This window comes from Mustela nivalis (genome assembly GCF_964662115.1).
Source record: "Mustela nivalis genome assembly, chromosome: 6".
NCBI classification, from domain to species: domain Eukaryota; kingdom Metazoa; phylum Chordata; class Mammalia; order Carnivora; family Mustelidae; genus Mustela; species Mustela nivalis.
In genome coordinates, this window is record NC_139025.1 from 94,390,228 (window position 1) to 94,409,083 (window position 18,856).

An 18,856-nucleotide genomic window follows, 5' to 3' on the forward strand; every position below is an offset into this window, starting at 1 on the left:
TTAAGACTAAGATAACCAAGGGAAATATTAGCTTTTACCATTTTTTATGGGTACTGAGTTAATGGAAATGAAACACAGAATACCCTCCATTTCTATTCCCTACATATTTTCCACTTTCATTGCATTATCTCTATTTTTTTCTCCCACTCTTTCTTATTAGTATATGAGTAGGAAGTTAAGTTAAAAAATAATTCAGTTGCCTCTTGACAAGAGGTTAGATGAAGTTTTAAGGGAAGAAGTCAATGTCAGAGGAATACTTCTTAAATGAAGTTAGGAGAAGGTTTATTAAGATACACTATCCATCAGGATGAGTGGATGGCTTTGTGCAATGAATTTTAGGTTCTCATATAACATAGTTAAAGGCACAGGAAGGCTGATTAGATAATTCCCTCAGAAAGAAGGATCACTAATGTGGGGTTTTAGGAATATATTTTGGTGGTGGTCTACTGGTTGAGTAAATAAATTTGATTTTTAAAATTATACTAACCCTGGGACGCCTGGGTGGCTCAGTTGGTTAAGCAGCTGCCTTTGGCTCAGGTCATGATCCCAGCGTCCTGGGATCGAGTCCCGCATCGGGCTCCTTGCTCCGCAGGGAGCCTGCTTCTCCCTCTGCCTCTGCCTTCCACTCTGTCTGCCTGTGCTCGCTCTCACTCTCTCTCTCTCTCTGACAAAAAAAAAAAAAAAAAAAAATCTTTAAAATTATACTAACCCTATTCCTGCTCTTGGAGACAGCCATAACATATAGAAATAAACTGAATTCCTAGATTTTCAACCTATTTTAAAAGGTCAATGTATTTTCAATTTGAAGTGCTTACAGTAAGTTTTCTGGGCATTAAATATTTCCCTTGGAATCCATGTAGTAGTGTCTGAATCTTTTCATGGCATCTTTTATCTCTTTATTTCTCAGGGTATAAATAGCTGGGTTTAGGAGAGGTGTAATAACAGAGTAAAAGACAGCAAGAAATTTGTCCACCCAGGTGATGCTGAGTGGCCAGACGTAGATGAAGATGCAAGGCCCAAAGAAAAGCACCACCACCGTGATGTGAGCAGTACAGGTAGATAGTGCCTTAGATGCACCAGCTTTAGAGCTTTGGCGGATAGTAAGAAGAATATAGGTATAGGATATCAACAACAGAATAAAGCAGGTCATGGCCAGAACCCCACTGTCAGTGTTCATTAATATTCCCAAATTGTAGGAATCTATGCAGGCAAGCTTGATTACCAGGGGTATGTCACAGAAGAAGCTGTCAATTTCCCTGGGGCCACAGAAGGGCAATTGCACAATCACAGCCATTTGACTCATAGCATGCACAAAGCCAATGGTCCAGGAAGTCACCACCAGCCCAGTGCATTTTTGCAGGCTCATAATGGTTGAATAGTGCAGTGGCTTGCAGATGGCTACAAAGCGGTCATAGGCCATTACCACTAATAGCACCATCTCACCCCCTCCAACAAAATGTACATAGAGGATCTGGCACATACACCCTCCAAAGGAAATAGTCTTGTTCTCCCTAAGAAAGTCTGTGATCATCTTTGGAGTGGTGACTGAAGAAAGCCACATATCAACAAAGGACAGGTTGGCCAACAAGAAGTACATGGGGCAATGAAGATGGGGGTCAGTGATGATTAGGATCATAATGACAATATTTCCAGATATAATAATCAGGTAAAGTATAAAAAATATTATTAAGAATAAGATCTGCATATTCCATGAGTGGCAAAGTCCCAGAAGCACAAATTCTGACACTGTAGACACATTTCCGTTATCCATTTTATTCAGTGTGTCCTCTAAAATAACCTAGAGAAAAGGATAGATTGTCAGTTACTGGCATGGGAAAGGGTACTTAATTTTTAGAATTCAGTTGGAAATTAATTTCATTGAAAGTTAATTTTCACTGAAAATGAGCATTTATATCTGAGAGTGAAAATATAACTGGGAAGACAAATCTTGGCAAAATATTTATGCCATTATGCCTTTTAAAAGAAGCTAAATGTCTAAGATTGACTTTCCAAAAAGCAAAGTCTGAGATGGGATTTTCATGTAAATGATTTATTGAGAGGGTGCTCTTGTAAGAAGTGAGTGAGGAAAGCAGCACAGCTAAAGAAAATGCTAAAAAAAAAAAAAATAGTTATGGTGTCATCTGGAAATTAGCTTCAGTCCACCACTCCAGTAAAAAGCATCTGAGTGGGGTACTACCAATAACCATTACATGAAATAACTAAAATTTAAGTCATCTTTTTAAGAAAATTATAGTGAGCAGGTATCAAATCCAGAGCAATTGACATGGTAGGAAATTACAGTTTCATTGTATTATGCATAAAGATTCCTTCAAACCTCAGTTGAACCTCTTTTATAAAATATCATAAAACTATTTTATTACTATAAAATATGTGTTGGAACAATCTGTTGGAGAGAAGTTATAGAAAGCCTTATAATATCTTGGCATGATAATTCAAATGCAAAATGAGGCACATAATTTATTATTAAGACCACAATGAAATGAAATGCATTTAGTGAACTAAATGTATTAGAAAAAAATTTGGAGAGTTGTCTGAGAAAGGGATTCACCAAAGAGGAAGATAACTCCGACTCAGAGTCTAACGGGAAATCTGAATGATAGCAAATATATAACCAAAATATAATAAATATTCAAATTTATCAATATAAGATATTTGTGTTCATTTACAGTTGACTTTTGAACGACACAGGTGTTATGAACAACCCAGGTGAACTGTGCAGGGGTTTTTTAATATGCTGATTTTTTTCAGTAGGTACAGTACTGTAAATATATTTTCTCTTATGACTTTTTAAATAATGTTTTCCTTTTTCTAGCTTCACTGTGATAATTCAATATACAATACATATACAAAATATTTTTGTTGTCAGTAGTGCTTTTTGGTCAACAGTAGACTATTGTTAAATTTTGGATGATTCAAAAGTTGTACACAAATTTTTGACTCCATTTTTCAAGGGTCAGCTATGTATTCATAGATGCTAGGAAATCCCTAGGTTTTCAAATAATGCCATACAGGTTTGAAACATCTATGTGTCATTTCTAGGATGTAAATATATTATAGACTTATGGAAGTAAAGTACATCTTTGACTCTTAGCGCTGAGTGAGCACAAAGATAAAATTTGAGATCATCAGTTATATACCTCTAAATATAATATGTAAATATTTATAATTTTTTTTTCAAAATATTTTATTTATTTATTTTACAGAGATCACAAGCAGGCAAAGAGGCAGGCAGAGACAGAGAGAGGGGGAAGCAGGCTTCCTGCTATGCAGAGAGACCAATGTAGGGCTCGATCCCAGGATCCTGAGATCATGATCTGAGCTGAAGGCAGAGGCTTTAACACACTGAGCCAACCAGGCACCCCAATAAATATTTATAATTTCTTATTTTGTAGAAATACTATGTAAGTATAATAATGACATTCTTTTTTTTTTCCAGCATGACAGTATTCATTGTTTTTGCACCACACCCACTGCTCCATGCAATCCATGCCCTCTATAATACCCACCACCTGGTACCCTGACCTCCCAACCCCCACCCCTTCAAAACCCTCAGATTGTTTTTCAGAGTCCATAGTCTCTCATGATTCACCTCCCCTTCCAATTTCCCGCAACTCCCTTCTCCTCTCCATCTCCCCTTGTCCTCCATGCTATTTGTTATGCTCCACAAATAAGTGAAACCATATGATAATTGACTCTCTCTGCTTGACTTACTTCACTCAGCATAATCTCTTCCAGTCCCGTCCATGTTGCTACAAAAGTTGGGTATTTATCCTTTCTGATGGAGGCATAATACTCCACAGTGTATATGGACCACATCTTCCTTATCCATTCGTCCATTGAAGGGCATCTTGGTTCTTTCCACAGTTTGGCGACTGTGGCCATTGCTGCTATAAACATTGGGGTACGGATGGCCCTTCTTTTCACTACATCTGTATCTTTGGGGTAAACATTCTTTATATTCATCCTTAAGTACACTCATACCTTTTCTCATTGGATGATAAAAAGATAATTTTATATCTCTATTCTCCTTTTGCTATTTCTTTCCCTTTCCTTTTTTTTTCACTTTTTAATATGTCTTTCTTTTTTACCTTTTTTTTATTTTTTACTTTATTTTTTTTATTTTTAAAATTTTTTCAGCATAACAGTATTCATTGTTTTTGCACCACACCCAGTGCTCCATGCAATCCATACCCTCTCCAATACCCACCACCTGGATCCCCCAACCTCCCACCCCCTGCCCCTTCAAAACTCTCAGATTGTTTTCCAGAGTCCATAGTCTCTCATGGTTCACCTCCCCTTCCAATTTCCCGCAACTCCCTTCTCTTCTCCATCTCCCCTTGTCCTCCATGCTATTTGTTATGCTCCACAAATATGTGAAACCATATGATAATTGACTCTCTCTGCTTGACTTACTTCACTCAGCATAATCTCTTCCAGTCCTGTCCATGTTGCTATAAAAGTTGGGTATTCATCCTTTCTGATGGAGGCATAATACTCCACAGTGTATATGGATCACATCTTCCTTATCCATTTGTCCATTGAAGGGCATCTTGGTTCTTTCCACAGTTTGGCAACCGTGGCCGTTGCTGCTATAAACATTGGGGTACAGATGGCCCTTCTTTTCACGACATCTGTATCTTTGGGGTAAATACCCAATAGTGCAATTGCAGGGTTATAGGGAAGCTCTATTTTTAAATTCTTGAGGAATCTCCACACTGTTCTGATATGAACAGACACTTCTCCAATGAAGACATACAAATAGCTATCAGACATATGAAAAAATGTTCATCATCACTAGCCATCAGGGAGATTTAAATTAACATTTTTTCTACATTAACAAGCACACTCTTAGCAGGTTATACAAATGCAAAAGAAGTTCAGACCTGCTACCTGCTTTCAGTAGCTTTGTATCTTTTTTACTTTTCACTTCTGCTTTTGTCTGAGAGGGGTTATTCACATTTTAAGAAACCTTACATGAGGCAGTAGCACATTTTATTAAAGCACCTTTGAAATTCTTAACTTTAACTTGGAGAATTTTCATAAAGGAAGTAATGATAACCTTGGGATTAGTAAAATTGAGAAATCAGGGAAAGGAGACAAATTGAGCTACTTTTGTAGGAGTATTAAATATGGCAACACATTTTTCATGGTCTTCTAGACTCAATGTTCATCCACTAAGATTTTTTAAACAATATTCATCATAAAACTGAGATTCTCAACATTTATGTTTTTACAAGAGAAACTTGGACTCAAATAATTTAATGAATTTCCTGAGATATACACTGGGTGAGGTGCACAGGGAGAAAGTCCAAGTTTCTTCTTCCAGCTTAAGATGCCTTCCTTTTCTTTCAGATTGTAGTTTTATCTTACTTCTCTAGTAACTGAATTATGTCATTTCTCACTGGATATATAACTGTTTTTACTTCTTTTTTTAAATTTTTTTAAAGATTTTATTTATTTGACAGGCAGAGATCACAAGTAGGCAGAGAGGCAGGCAGAGAGGAGGAAGCAGCCTCCCTGCTGAAGAGAGAGCCCGATGAGGGACCTGATCCCAGAACCCCGGGATCATGACCTGAGCCGAAGGCAGAGACTTTAACTCACTGAGCCACCCAGGCGCCCCAACTGTTTTTACTTCTATCTCTATGTTAAAAGTTATCTTAGCATATAATACTCTAACCTATATGAAAAAACTTAATTCTCTTAAATGGCAAGATCCACTTGAGCCAAGATAAGTGGAAGTTGCTAATATCAAGTAGCCATCAAAGAACAGAGATCTAAAGCAGACCTGAGAACATCTCTGTGGGGTTGCATGATGGTGTGTACACCTTTGTTAAAGGAACCATAGAAGCTCCTATAGGAATAGGATGGGAGGAAAAAAACTGTATTACCTTCTTTATTTTTTTTTAAGAATTTATCTATTTATTTGACAGACAGAAATCACAAGTAGGCAGAGAGGCAGGCAGAGAGAGAGAGGAGGAAGCAGGCTCCCTGCTGAGCAGAGATCCCAATGCAGGACTTGATCCCAGGACCCTGAGATCATGACCTGAGTCGAAGGCAGAGGCTTAACCCATTGAGCCACCCAGGCACCCCTGTATTACCCTCTTTAAAGGTCAGGAGTTAAACAAGCCAAACTCAAGATGTCATGGGTGAGCATGGGCAATACAGATACATACAGATTTTTTAAAAATTAAAGAAGAGAGTCACAGGGAACACGAGATAGCTTACCAAATATGAATTTTTTTCTAAGACTAAATTGCTTTTTCCTCTTCTCTTCTGGTGTATGCTTGAGATGACATCCACAGTTGGGTGGAGACAGTATCTGTAGAAGCACTTTCCCTCAACCTGACATATATTCATCACTAGAAGAATCCCTTGGGTGAAATTTTCCTATTCTGTATTCTGGGTAGGACAAAAATTATGAAAATAATTTCTGTTGGACATCTCTTGGGAATAACCTTTCCATATTCTAGAAATCAGAACAAGAAGATAAGAAAAATCACATATAAAGCAGCTATGCCTTAAACATTAGAGAAGTTTTAAATTTTTATCATTTAACATATAAGTACCAAGAAGATGTCTTCTGCAATCTTATTCTCTAACTAGATTTATGTCATCAAATTCAGTTAAGGTTTTAGTGCTAGTTGCAAGGGAAGTCATATCTTGACTAGTGTATTCTATAACCACCATCATGGGTGGCTGCAAGATGAGTAGATCTCTGTACCCACTGGCCAAATCTTTAGGTTAATTTAGAGGCCTTAAGTGGGTTCAGCCATGTATACTGTACGGACAGTGTCAACACCACACACTCTCTAAAAGCTGTATCCTTCAGGCAGCTTCTGGGAGCAGGGTAGGCAAGTAGAATGCACATTCTAAGGACAGTGTAGGTGGTGAGAAACCTCCAATTGCCCAGGTCCAGCTCATGGGTGAACTGGTGGTCACATCCTCTTTATGACCTTCCCCTCCAGTTTGCTGATTATATTTTAAAAAAATTATTTCTCCTTGCAACTCTTTCAGTTTTTGCTTTTAATTCTGATGTCAGGGACATAACTAATTAAATCATTACTACTTCCTGATTAATTGATTTCTTTCTCAATATGAAATTGCTTTTTTAAAAAGATTTTGTTTATTTGAGAAAGAGAACACATACATGCAAGAGCCTAAGTGGGAGAGGGGCAGAAGGAGAGAGGGAGAAGCAGATTCCCCGCTGAGCAGGGGGCCTGGGTGGCAGGGGGAGGTAGCCTCAATCCCAGGATTCTGGGATCTCGACCTGAGCCTACAGGAGACACTGAACTGACTGAGCCACCCAAGCACCCCATGAAATGACATTCTTATCCCTGGTATTATTCTTTGCTCTGAAATGTACTTTGATATTAAAATGGCCTCTGATGAATTCTTTTGATCTGTGTTCATATGATATATCTTTTTTCTATATTTTTCTGTCCTTTATTTATTTTAATTTTTTTAAATAGCCTTTTCCTTTAGAATAGTTTTAGATTTACGCCAAAATTTGGTGGAACATACAAAGAGTTTTCATATACCTCCTGAGCACCCCCCATATGCACAACTTCCCTCATGGTCAACATTTGATACCACAGTGATACATCTTTCCAATCAGTGAACCCACACTGACATATCACTATCACTCAAAATCCATTGTTTATATTAGGGTTCACTTTTGATGTTGTATACACTATAGGTTATTACAAATATATAATAACATGTATTCACCATTGTAGTGTCATACAGAATAGTTCCACTGCCCTGAAATCATATGTGCTCTGCCTATTTACTTTCCCCTCTTTCTTAATCCCTGGCAACTACTAATTTTTTTTTCTTCAGTGTTCCAGAATTCATTGTTTATGTACCACACCCAGTGCTCCATGCAATATATGTCCTCCCTAATACTCACTACCAGGCTTACCCAACCCCTCTCTCACCTCCCTTCCAAAACCCTCAGTTTGTTTCTCAGAATCCAAAGTCTCTCATCTTTCATCTTCACCTCCAATTTCCCCAACTCACTTTTCCGCTCCATCTCCCTATGTCCTCCATGTTATTCCTTTGCTCCACAAATAAGTGAAACCATATGATAATTGACTCTTTCTGCTTGACTTATTTCACTCAGCATAATCTCTTCTAGTCCCATCCATGTTGATACAAAAGTTGGGTATTCGTCCTTTCTGATGGAGGCGTAATACTCCATAGTATATGAGGACCACATCTTCTTTATCTTTTCATCTGTTGAAGGGCATCTTGGTTCTTTCCACAGTTTGGCAACTGTGACCATTGCTGCTATGATCATTGGGGTACAGATGGCCCTTCTTTTCACTACATCTCTATCTTTGAGGTAAATACCTAATAGTGCAATCCCTGGCAACTACTAATTTTATGGATTGCATAGTTTGACCTTTTCCAGAATGGCATATAGTTGGAATCATACAACATACATTGGGTTTTTTCCCTTAGTAATATGCATTTCAGTTTCTTACATGTCTTTTTGTAGCCAGATAGCTTATTTCTTTTTAGTACTGAAGAAATTTCATTGTCTGGACATACCATGGTCTATTTATCCATTCACCTTCTGAAGGAGATCTTCAGTATGGAGGTTTTTGTTCCAATGTATTTGGGTAAATGCTAAGCAGCACAGTTGGTGGACTGAATGGTAAGTGTTTATTTAGTTTTGTAAGCAACTGCCAATTGTCTTCCAAAGTAGGTGTACCATTTTGGATTCCCATCAGGATTAGAGTCCCTGTTGCCCCATATCCTTGCCAGCATTTGATGTTATCAATGTTTTAGATTTAGTAATCCCAATAAGTTTATAGTGGATCTTGTTTTAATTTTTAATTCTTTGATGATACATGATGCTGAGCATCTTTTCACATGCTTATTTGTCATCTGTATATATTCTTTTTAAAAAACATTTTATTTATTTATGACAAAGAGATAGCAAGAGAGGGAATACAAGCACAGGGCAGCTGAGAGGGGGAAGAAGGCTCCCTGCTGAGAAGGGAGCCCATATGGGGCTCGATCTCAGGACCCTGGGATCATAACCTGAGCCAAGGGCACACACTTAACTGACTGAGCCACCCAGGCACCCCTATATTCTTTAGTGTGGTTTTTAATCAGGTGTCTTGATGACTTTTTTTTTTTTTTAATGAGGTTGTTTCTTTGTTGTTGAGTTTAAAGAGATCTTTGAGTATACTGGATAGCAACACTTTATCAGATAGGTCTCTTGTAAATATTTTTTCCCAGAGTGGCTTTTTTTCTCATTCTCTTGGCATTGTCATTTGCAGAGAAAATGTTCTAAATTTTCACGCAGTACAGCTTGTCAGTTATTTTTTTCATGGATTGTGCCTTCGGTGGTGTATTTTAAAAGTCACTGCCACACACAAGGTCATCTAGACTTTTTCCTATTTATCTTCTAGAAGATTTATATTTTTTACTTCACAAAAGGTCTATGATCCTTTTGGGTTAAATTTTGTGAAAAGTGTAAGGTGTATGTTGGTTTCTCTTTTTCTTTTCTTTTCTTTTTTTTTTTTCCTCCTCCTCCCCCTTCTTCCCCTCCTCCTCCTCTTCTCTCTCTCTCTCTCTCTCTCTCATTTTTTGGCACATGGATGTCCAGTTGCTCAAGTAGCATTTGTGGAAAAGACTCTCTTTGCTCCCCTGCATTACTTTTGCTTTTTTCAAAGATCAGTTGCCTAAATTTATGTGAGTCTATTTCTGGACCTTCTATCTCATCCCATTGATATATGTCAATACCACATTATCTTTGTTACTGTAGCTTTATCGTTAAGTTCTGAACGTGGGTAGTGTCTGTTCTTTGACTTTGTTCTCTTCCTTCATCCTCACAGATTTAACCTATCTACGACTTTACATTTAAAATGTGTTTCTGTTCTGTAGTATATAGTTGAATTGGTAAGAAGTGTTGGTCTATAGTTTGTTATTTATTTATTTATTTATTTATTTATTTATTTATTTATTTTTGTGCTGTCTTTGTCTGGCTTTGGTATCAGGGTAAAATTGCCCTCATAGAATGAGTTGTGAAATGTTTCCTATTTCTCCATTTCTTGGAAGAGTTTTAGAGGAATGGGTCCTATTTCTTTAAAAATTTGGCAGAATTTACCAATGAAGCCACCAGAGCCTGGAGTTTTCCTTTGGGAAATTTAAAAAAATACTAACAATGTCTATTTCTTATATGTCTCTTTAGATTTTCTATTATTGTATATTTTTAGGCATTTGTCCCTTTCATATGAGTTATCTAATTTGTTGGTACATAGTTTTCCAGAGTATTCCTTTAAAATATATATATTTTTTTTATTTTTATAGGATCATTAGAGATGTTTCCACTGTGACCCTGATCATTTCAAATAGTAGGCCACAGACATAGATTTTTTGCATTGCTCTCCAAATAAAATCACCTTCCTCAGGCAGGGCTTCCATGCTTTCTTTTCTGCAATGCTCACCTGGGCAGATCTCCACACCATGGGCATATCTCCACAGTGTGGAGCCAGAGCCAAGTTAGGGAGATGGGAGCCATCAGTCATCATGACCAGCCTTAGTACCACCTGGGATATAATCTCTTTGTCTCAGTTCTGGAGCTTGGAGGGATAATGGGAGCTGCTTTTCCTTATGGGATGCAGCACCTATGTAGCAGAGAACTTTGACAGTAGAGAACTGGGAGAAATAGGCGCAGAATCTGGCTTAATGTCAGAGACTTCCTCTGCTATTACTGAGATTCTTGAATAAATATTTCTCAATTTGTTGTATGCCCTCTGGTTATTTTCCTTAGACTTGAAAAAGTTTAAAGGTTTTCTTTTGTTTTGGGTACTTTTGTCTGAAAACTTTTTCCAGTTTTATTTCTGTTTCTCTTGGAAGATGATTTTCAAATCCTATTTTATTCCTTTTTATTGCTCAACATATGGATATGTCACAGTTTGCTTATCCATTTATGTTTTTACAGATGTTGGTGATTATGAATTGAGCTTCTATCAACATTTGCAAAGTCTTTGTGTAGAATAGAGACAATGTAATATTGTTGAACCTTAAACAAAGCAGGGATTAAGGGTGCTAACCCCTTGCATAGTCAAAAATCCATGTATAACTTTCAGTCTTCTAAAACCCAACAACTAGTAGCCTAGTGTTGACTGGAAGCCTTACCAATAACATAAAATGTTGATTAACATGTATCTTGTATGTTTTGTGCATTATATACTATATTCTTATAATAAAGTAAGTTAAACACAAGAAAATGCCATAAGGAAGAGAACATATATTTATAGTAGCATACTTTATTTTTCAAAAGAAATTGGCATATAGGTGGGCCCAGTCAGTTCAAAGCCATGTTGTTCAGGGGTCAGCTGTAATCAGTACATTTTAATGTGAATGTGCCAAATAGCAGTGCCTGCAGAGTCTGGGATTCTCACTAGGACCCCAGATCTTCACATGCAGTTTCTTAGAGTTAGACTCATTTTCCTGTTACACAAATAGAACTTCAAAGTTGTTCTCACCTCTTGGCCAGTGCTCTTCAGTTCATGAGCAAAGCTTGTCTAAAAAAGTTAGAAAATATGTAAAATCTTTGTGCTTCCTAGGCCATTTTTCCTGTCTTTCTCTGTCTTTTCCCTGTTCTTAGTATCTACCCCCATCAGGCCACCATTTCTGCTAGGGTTTGACCTCAGCTGGTTGTCATAGAGGAGAATAATTAAACGCATTCATGATATGATATGCATGACTGAAAACAAGCAGATATGTTACCATTTGTATTTTTGTATATTTAAATAATGAATTTATTAAAAGCAAATGGTTTTATCACTAAAAGAATGAGAAAATATAGTGGAATTTCAGGTCCTGTGACAAGCTATACTAAGTGAAGATTTTGGGCAAGGGACTCTTTCAGGCCCCATTGAACACATCAGCAAATACGTCTACATTTGTTTGTGTGTGGATATATGTTTTGTTTTGTTTCATTTTGAAGAAGATAAAGGCAGGGTGCCTGGGTGGTTCAGTGGATTAAAGCCTCTGCCTTTGGCTCAGGTCATGATCCCAGGATCCTGGGATCGAGCGCCACCTCCGGCTCTCTGCTCAGCAGGGAGCCTGCTTCACCCACTGCCCCCCTGCCTGCCTCTCTGCCTACTTGTGATTTCTGTCTGTAAAATAAATAAATAAAATCTTAAAAAAAAAGATAAAGCCTACTTTTATTTATCCATCAACAGATAGACCTGTGATTTGGAAGGGACAGCAACATTAATACAATACTCATCATTAACACAACTGAAACACAAAGGGGTCTGATACGTCTTTACAGTGACATGATGCCTTAATAAGTTGGGGAAATAGACTACTCACTAACTGCTTTCTCATTTCATGTTCTTCATGAACTCTTCTCCTTTTTTGATGGACACCTTCAGCTCAGAGATGACTTTGACTATCATCTTCTCTGGGAAAGGAAAGTGGTATTGATGCCTAGATTCTTTTTGATGCCCTTTTTCCCCAGCAGTAATGGTGTAGAGAAATAGGGGCACTCCATTTCTTGGGACTTAATAAACATTTGACAACTCTTTCCTTTCTATTCATTGCATCCACAAGGGAGAAGACATATTGGGCTGCAGTATACACCACAGACGGTGTAGTAGAGCCTGCTGCATCTGTGGCCTTTACTACCCTGGTGCTGGCCTCCTGGATTCTCCCAATGACAGCTGTCAGCTGGTCCTGGGGAAGGTCCATTTTTAGAGTGGTTGGGGGATGATGGTTTCTCAGCATGGCCACCAGTGACATGAACACTGACTGGAGTTGGATCCCAAACCCTTCAGTTCTATAATTAGTGTTGGTTTTGATAATGCCCAGGGTTGTCACCCCAAAGATTTTATTGGGGTTGTATGTTCCATGTTTCTTGAAAATGCTGTTGTGATTGGGATGGTGGAGTTAATCACATTTAAAGTGGTACAGCTCATGGCCTCAGGGCAATGCTGGACACAGGCAGTAGTCAGGGTAGCCACAACTGTGGCATTGGTCTGGAACAGATATCCTGTGTCATGCCTGGTTTTCTCAAGACTCCTACTGGAATAACTACCACATCACAATCTTTCAGGCAGTCTGACAACTGCTTAGGTTCAAGGTAGCCTTTCATAGTTGCTTTGGTCTCAATGTGGCTTTGATCTGTGGCTACTCAGGTACATGAGCAACATTGTAGACATTCAGGAGGCTTACCAAGGGTATGTTTTGAGGAGAAGTGAAAGGGGCTGCCCTATTCCTCCAAAAGTCCTAGCACAGCTACTTTACACACTGTTCTTGGTCCAGGTGCTGAAGCTGCTGTGGGAGCAGTGCGGGCAGGCCAGGCAAGGGCACAAACCTGCAGGTGAAGGAGCTGGTGGTAGGCAGGTGATACCAGTGACTGCCACACTGCACAGGGCCTTACGGCTCCACTCCACAATAGAACATAAGGAAATAATCTCTGAGAAATTTGGAATTTATCAGAAATATATTTTGAGACAGTTTTACCATTGTATAATAGACTTACCTATTATAAACATTGTCTTGTTCTCAACTTGACATCATTAAAGTTAAATAAAACATTTGATTATTGTCATGTTATTCACATTATTAGTTTTCATTGAGTGAATACACAGGGTTATTTTCCTATTTCTTTTTGTTTCTGTAACCACATTTGCTTCCACTACCTTAAATTTCTTCCCCACGATTTCAAGTTTTTTTTTTTTTTTTGTAAACATTAAATTCTGGTTTTTGTGATTGTGATTATGTGATATGTAAATTGGAGAAAATTGTCTAAAGGTAGCTATTGATCTTCTTTTGCTGTCAAAACTCTACTTGTGTCTACATTAGACTTGTTGAAAACATAAAACACAACTTCTTGGGGTACCTGGGTGCCTCAGTCAAGCGCCTTTGATTTAAGCTCTGGTCATGATCTCAGGATCCTGAGAGCAAGCCCTGTCTTGGGCTTTGCACTTAGTGGGAAGTCTGCTTCAGAATTCTCTCTCCCCATCTGCCCTTCCCCTGCCCTCCTCTCTCTCTCAAACAAACAAACAAACAAACAAAACTTCTTATAGCCACTTTTTAAAAAAAATTTCATGTTTTACATGCATGTTTTACAAAGAGGACTAATGACAAGTTGTGAATGAATCTATTCAAATTCATAGCTACAGAAACTCCACTGAACTGTGTCTTATCAGTGGGAATTAGTAGTGATGTGATGATATCCAAATGTTGTTACATTAGTTTCCTGGAGAATGGTAACATGCAAAATGTAATTTACTATTTAATATCATATTGTAAATTCAGTTTACTCTTAAGGAAACCATGAGTGTATCCTGAATTTGGTAACTTTTTTTTTTTTTTTTTAGTCAGGGACATAGATTCTGAAACTGAGAAATTTTGGAGTGAGAAGATGGAAATAAATTTTATTGATATTAGGAGCCTTAAAAGTATCTATGAAAACTCATTTTGGAGGCACAAGAAAAATGAGTGTACTGTGGCGGTATATCCATAGATACTGAAACTCAGAGTTACTGTTTTCTTAGAAAACACCACGTGTAAGTGCTGACTCAGACATTAAAATTCTTGAGGAGACAGAGAACCAACCTTGGGTGCACAGTAAGTGCCAAATCATTCTGACTATACAGAAAAATATGGTAGACTTTCTGAAGATTTGCTTTATTTTCCCTTTCAACCAATGCCATTCTTATACCCAAATGAAGCATATATTTGAGATATCTTAAATACAGGTGAATTTTTTTAAGGTTTTATTGATTTATTTGTCATAGAGAGAGAAAGTGAGTAAGCACAAGCAGTGGGGAGCAGCAGGCAGAGAGAGAGAAGCAGGCTCCCCGCCGAGCAGGGAGCCAGATGTGGGACTTGATTTCAGGACCTGAGGATCATGACCTGAGCCAAAGGAAGACACTTAGACTGAGCCACCCAGGCATCCCTAAGAGTGAATTTTTAATGGACAATTTATATAATTAGTTGGAATCGTATAAAATATCTAATGCCATTAATTTATTTTGTTGTTGTTGTTGGTACTAGATTTAAAATATCCTTGAAGGTCTGACTTTTTTAAGTCTTATATACTCTGTATCATATCAATAACAGTTTTTAAAAGATCTAAAGTTTCCTTTAAAAATTAAATTTTAATCTAACTATTCTCTCTTGAACTCACAAAATCATGACAGAATTTCTTCATGGCTGTCTTCATTTCTTTGTTTCACAGAGTAGATAATTAGATTCAAGATGCAGTAACAGTGATGTAAAATACAGCAAGGAACTTATCCTCAGAGTGGTTGCTGAAGAGACAGATACAGGTGAAGATACATGGGCCAAGAAAGAGAATTACCACTGTGATGTGATCAAAGTGGAATGAGCTTTGGATTTCTGGTTTAAGAGTCACTCTTAGTGGTTATGAGGAACAGACTGGAGGAGATAAGCAAAATCATGAACTGGCTCAGAGATTATCCCACTGCTGGCAACAATGACAATCTGTAGGTATCTATGCAGGCAAGCTTAGTAACCAGAGGGAGATCACAGGAAATGCTGTCCACCACATTGGGACCACAGAAAGTCAAATTCACAACAGAGTATCTAAAGCCCTAAATGAAGACCTAAGAATCATGAGGTCACTACCAGCAGAACATTCACCTTCCTGTTCATGATGGTTGTGCAATGTAGGAGTTTACAAATAGCCACATATCTGTCATGTGCTACGAAGACCAAAAGTTCCATTTCAGTTCTACCCAGTAAGTGAAGGAGAAAGATCCAGCAAAGGGAGTGGACTTATTTTATTATTTAAATGAAAAAAAAAGCAAGTTAAAATGCACTTTGCATAGTATAATCTTACTTTGTAGACATTAAGTGTAATTAGAAATATTTACATATAGAATTATTATAAAATAAAATAAATATAAATATAAATAAATAAAATATAATATAATAATTAACACAGATTTTTGGTTGACACATTTTTTTGTATGTGTCCCATATTACCTTTCTATACTCCCTTACCCTAACTGGTGGTCATAGAGGATCCACTTCAAGTGTGGCTGTGCACAGTGACTTCCCTTCTAAAGAGTCTTTGTTCTGCCAACTTGCATGTGCACTTCAAAACAAGTATCTGTGGCAGCTAAAAATCATTAAAAAATGCTTTTTATAATCCACTACTTTATTTTTTATTTTTTTCCATTTTATTTTATTTATTTTCAGTGTTCCAGTATTCATTGTCTTATACACCACATCCAGTGCTCCATGCAATATGTGCCCTCCATAATACCCACTACCAGGTTTACCCAACCCCCATCATCCTCCCCTCCAAAACCTTCAGTTTGTTTCTCAGAGCCCACAGTCTCTCATCTTTCATCTTCCCCTCCAATTTCCCCCACCTCATTTCTCTGCTCCATCTCCCCATGTCCTCTGTGTTATTCCTAATGTTCCACAAGTAAGTGAAACCATATGATAATTGACGCTCTCTGCTTGAATTATTTCACTCAGCATAATCTCTTCTAGCCCCATCCATGTTGATAAAAAGTTGGGTTGGGTATTCATCCTTTCTGATGGAGGCATAATACTCCATAGTATATATGGACCGTATCTTTTTTTATCCATTAGTCTGTAGAAGGACATCTTGGTTCTCTATCCACAGTTTGGCGACTATGGCCATTGCTGCTATGAACATTGGGGTACAGATGGCTCTTCTTTTCACTACATCAGTATCTTTGGGGTAAATATTCAGTAGTGTAATTGCAATATCACAGGGTAGCTCTATTTTTAATTTCTTAAGGAATCTCCACACTGTTTTCCAAAGTGGCTGCACCAACTTGCGTTTCCACCAACAGGGTAAGAGGATTCCCCTTTCTTCACATCCTCTCCAACACATGTTTACTGTCTTGTTAATTCTGGCTATTCTTTTTTAAGATTTTATTTATTTATTTGACAGAGATAGAGAGATCACAAATAGGCAGAGAGGCAGGCAGAGAGGGGAAGCAGGGCTCGAACCCAGGACCCCAAGCTCATGAGCTGAGCCAAAGGCAGAGGTGTAACCCACTGAACCACCCAGGCTCCCCAAATTTGGCCATTATAATTGGTGTAAGGTGGTATCTCAGTGTGGGTTTGATTTGATTCTCCCTGATGGCTAATGATGATGAACATTTTTTCATGTGTCTGTTAGACACTTGTATGTCTTCTTTGGAGAAGTGTCTGTTTATGTCTTCTGCCCATTTTTTGACATGATTATTCATTTTTTGTGTGTTGAGTTTGAGGAGTTCTTTATATCTTGGATATCAGCCCTTTGTAGTGTCATTTGCGAATATCTCCTCCCATTCCATGGATTGCCTCTTTGTTGACTGTTCCTTTGCTGTGCAGAAGCTTTTGATCTTGATGAAATCCCAAAAGTTCTTTTTTGTTTTTGTTTTTTTGTTCATTTGTTTGTTTTTAATTTATTTTTTTATTTTCAGCATAACAATATTCATTATTTCTGCACCACACCCAGTGCTCCATGCAATCCGTGCCCTCTATAATACCCACCACCTGGTACCCCGACCTCCCACCCCCCATCCCTTCAAAACCCTCAGATTGTTTTTCAGAGTCCATAGTCTCTCATAGTTCACCTCCCCTTCCAGTTTACCCCAACTCCCTTCTCCACTCTAACTCCCCATGTCCTCCATGCTATTTGTTATGCTCCACAAATAAGTGAAACCATATGATAATTGACTCTGTCTGCTTGACTTTTTTTTTTTTTTTTTTTTTTTTTTTTTGCCTTTGGAGACATATCTTGAAAGAAGTTGCTGTGGCTGATGTTGAATGTATAATCCACTTCTTTAAAATACACATTTTTTTCTCTGATATAATGTGATTGTGAAACCCTAACTAGTATTTTAATTAAGATTCCACCTAAAACAGCTCAGTGTACCCATATTTTTATGCCTCACTCTATTATATTCTTACACATCAGGATTTCTCACACCTTTGGCATTTGGGGCTGAATAATTCTTGGTTACAGGGGCTGTCTTTTACATTGTAAGGTACTTAATACTATCCCTAGTTTCTACTTGCTAGTTACCTGCAGCTCCTCTTCACTGTGGCTACCAAAAATGTCTCCAGAGATTGCCAAATATCCCATGGGAGACAGAATTGTCTCTGGTTGAGAACCATTGCTTTATTGTTTTCACTTTCAATCATAAGTCTGTTACCTTAGATCATGGTCACATTTCTCTAGTTAGATCTACATGCATTCTGCAGCTCACAGATAAGGAGTAATTTCAATTTTAAAGTCTTTTTCTATTATCATGTTCACTTAGCCAGCATATAGTATATCATTAGTTTTTGATGTAGTGTTCAACAATTCACTAGTTACATATAACACCCAGTCTTCATCACCGCATGTGCCCTCCTTAATACCCATTACCCAGTTACCTATCCGCCACCCTCCTCCCTTCTGTGTCAAGTTTTAATATTTAAGAAATATACTGCATAAGCCTATAGCTACTGTAGATATTGATTCCTCTGTTGGATCTGGGCAAAGTCAATTGAATACCTTTTGGAAAGTATTCACCATTCTTTATCCCATTAATAATATCTGTGATCCATGGGAAGAGGTCAAAAGAGCAACATGAACATGTATTTGGAAGAAGTCGATTCCAACCCTCATGGATGACTTTGAGGGGTTTAAGATTTCAGTGGGGGAAGTAACTGTAGATATTATACAAATAGCTAAAGAAATAGAATTATAAGAGGGGCCTTAAAAAGTGAATTAATTGCTACAATCTTAATAAAACATTGGAAGGTGAGGTGTTGCTTCTTTTAGATGAGCAAAGAAAGTTGTTTCTTTAGATAAGAATCCACC

The 18,856-nt window shown here is 37.7% G+C and overlaps 1 protein-coding gene and 1 pseudogene across 2 annotated transcripts; both read right to left on the minus strand.

Moving 5' to 3' along the window:
- Window positions 1–832: 832 nt before the first annotated feature.
- LOC309867747 (olfactory receptor 4K14-like) lies at window positions 833–1,771 on the minus strand (the record flags this gene model as incomplete). Its single annotated transcript, XM_082736816.1, has 1 exon — window positions 833–1,771. One exon carries the CDS (start codon window positions 1,769–1,771, stop codon window positions 833–835), a length of 939 nt encoding a protein of 312 aa, XP_082592942.1.
- Window positions 1,772–12,371: 10,600 nt separating this feature from the next.
- Window positions 12,372–18,133, minus strand: LOC309866621 (malate dehydrogenase, mitochondrial pseudogene; annotated as a pseudogene). The gene is made up of 2 exons: window positions 18,074–18,133; window positions 12,372–13,465 (listed from the first exon to the last, which is right to left on the minus strand). The product of its transcript is annotated as a malate dehydrogenase, mitochondrial pseudogene (transcript).
- Between the last annotated feature and the right edge of the window lie 723 nt (window positions 18,134–18,856).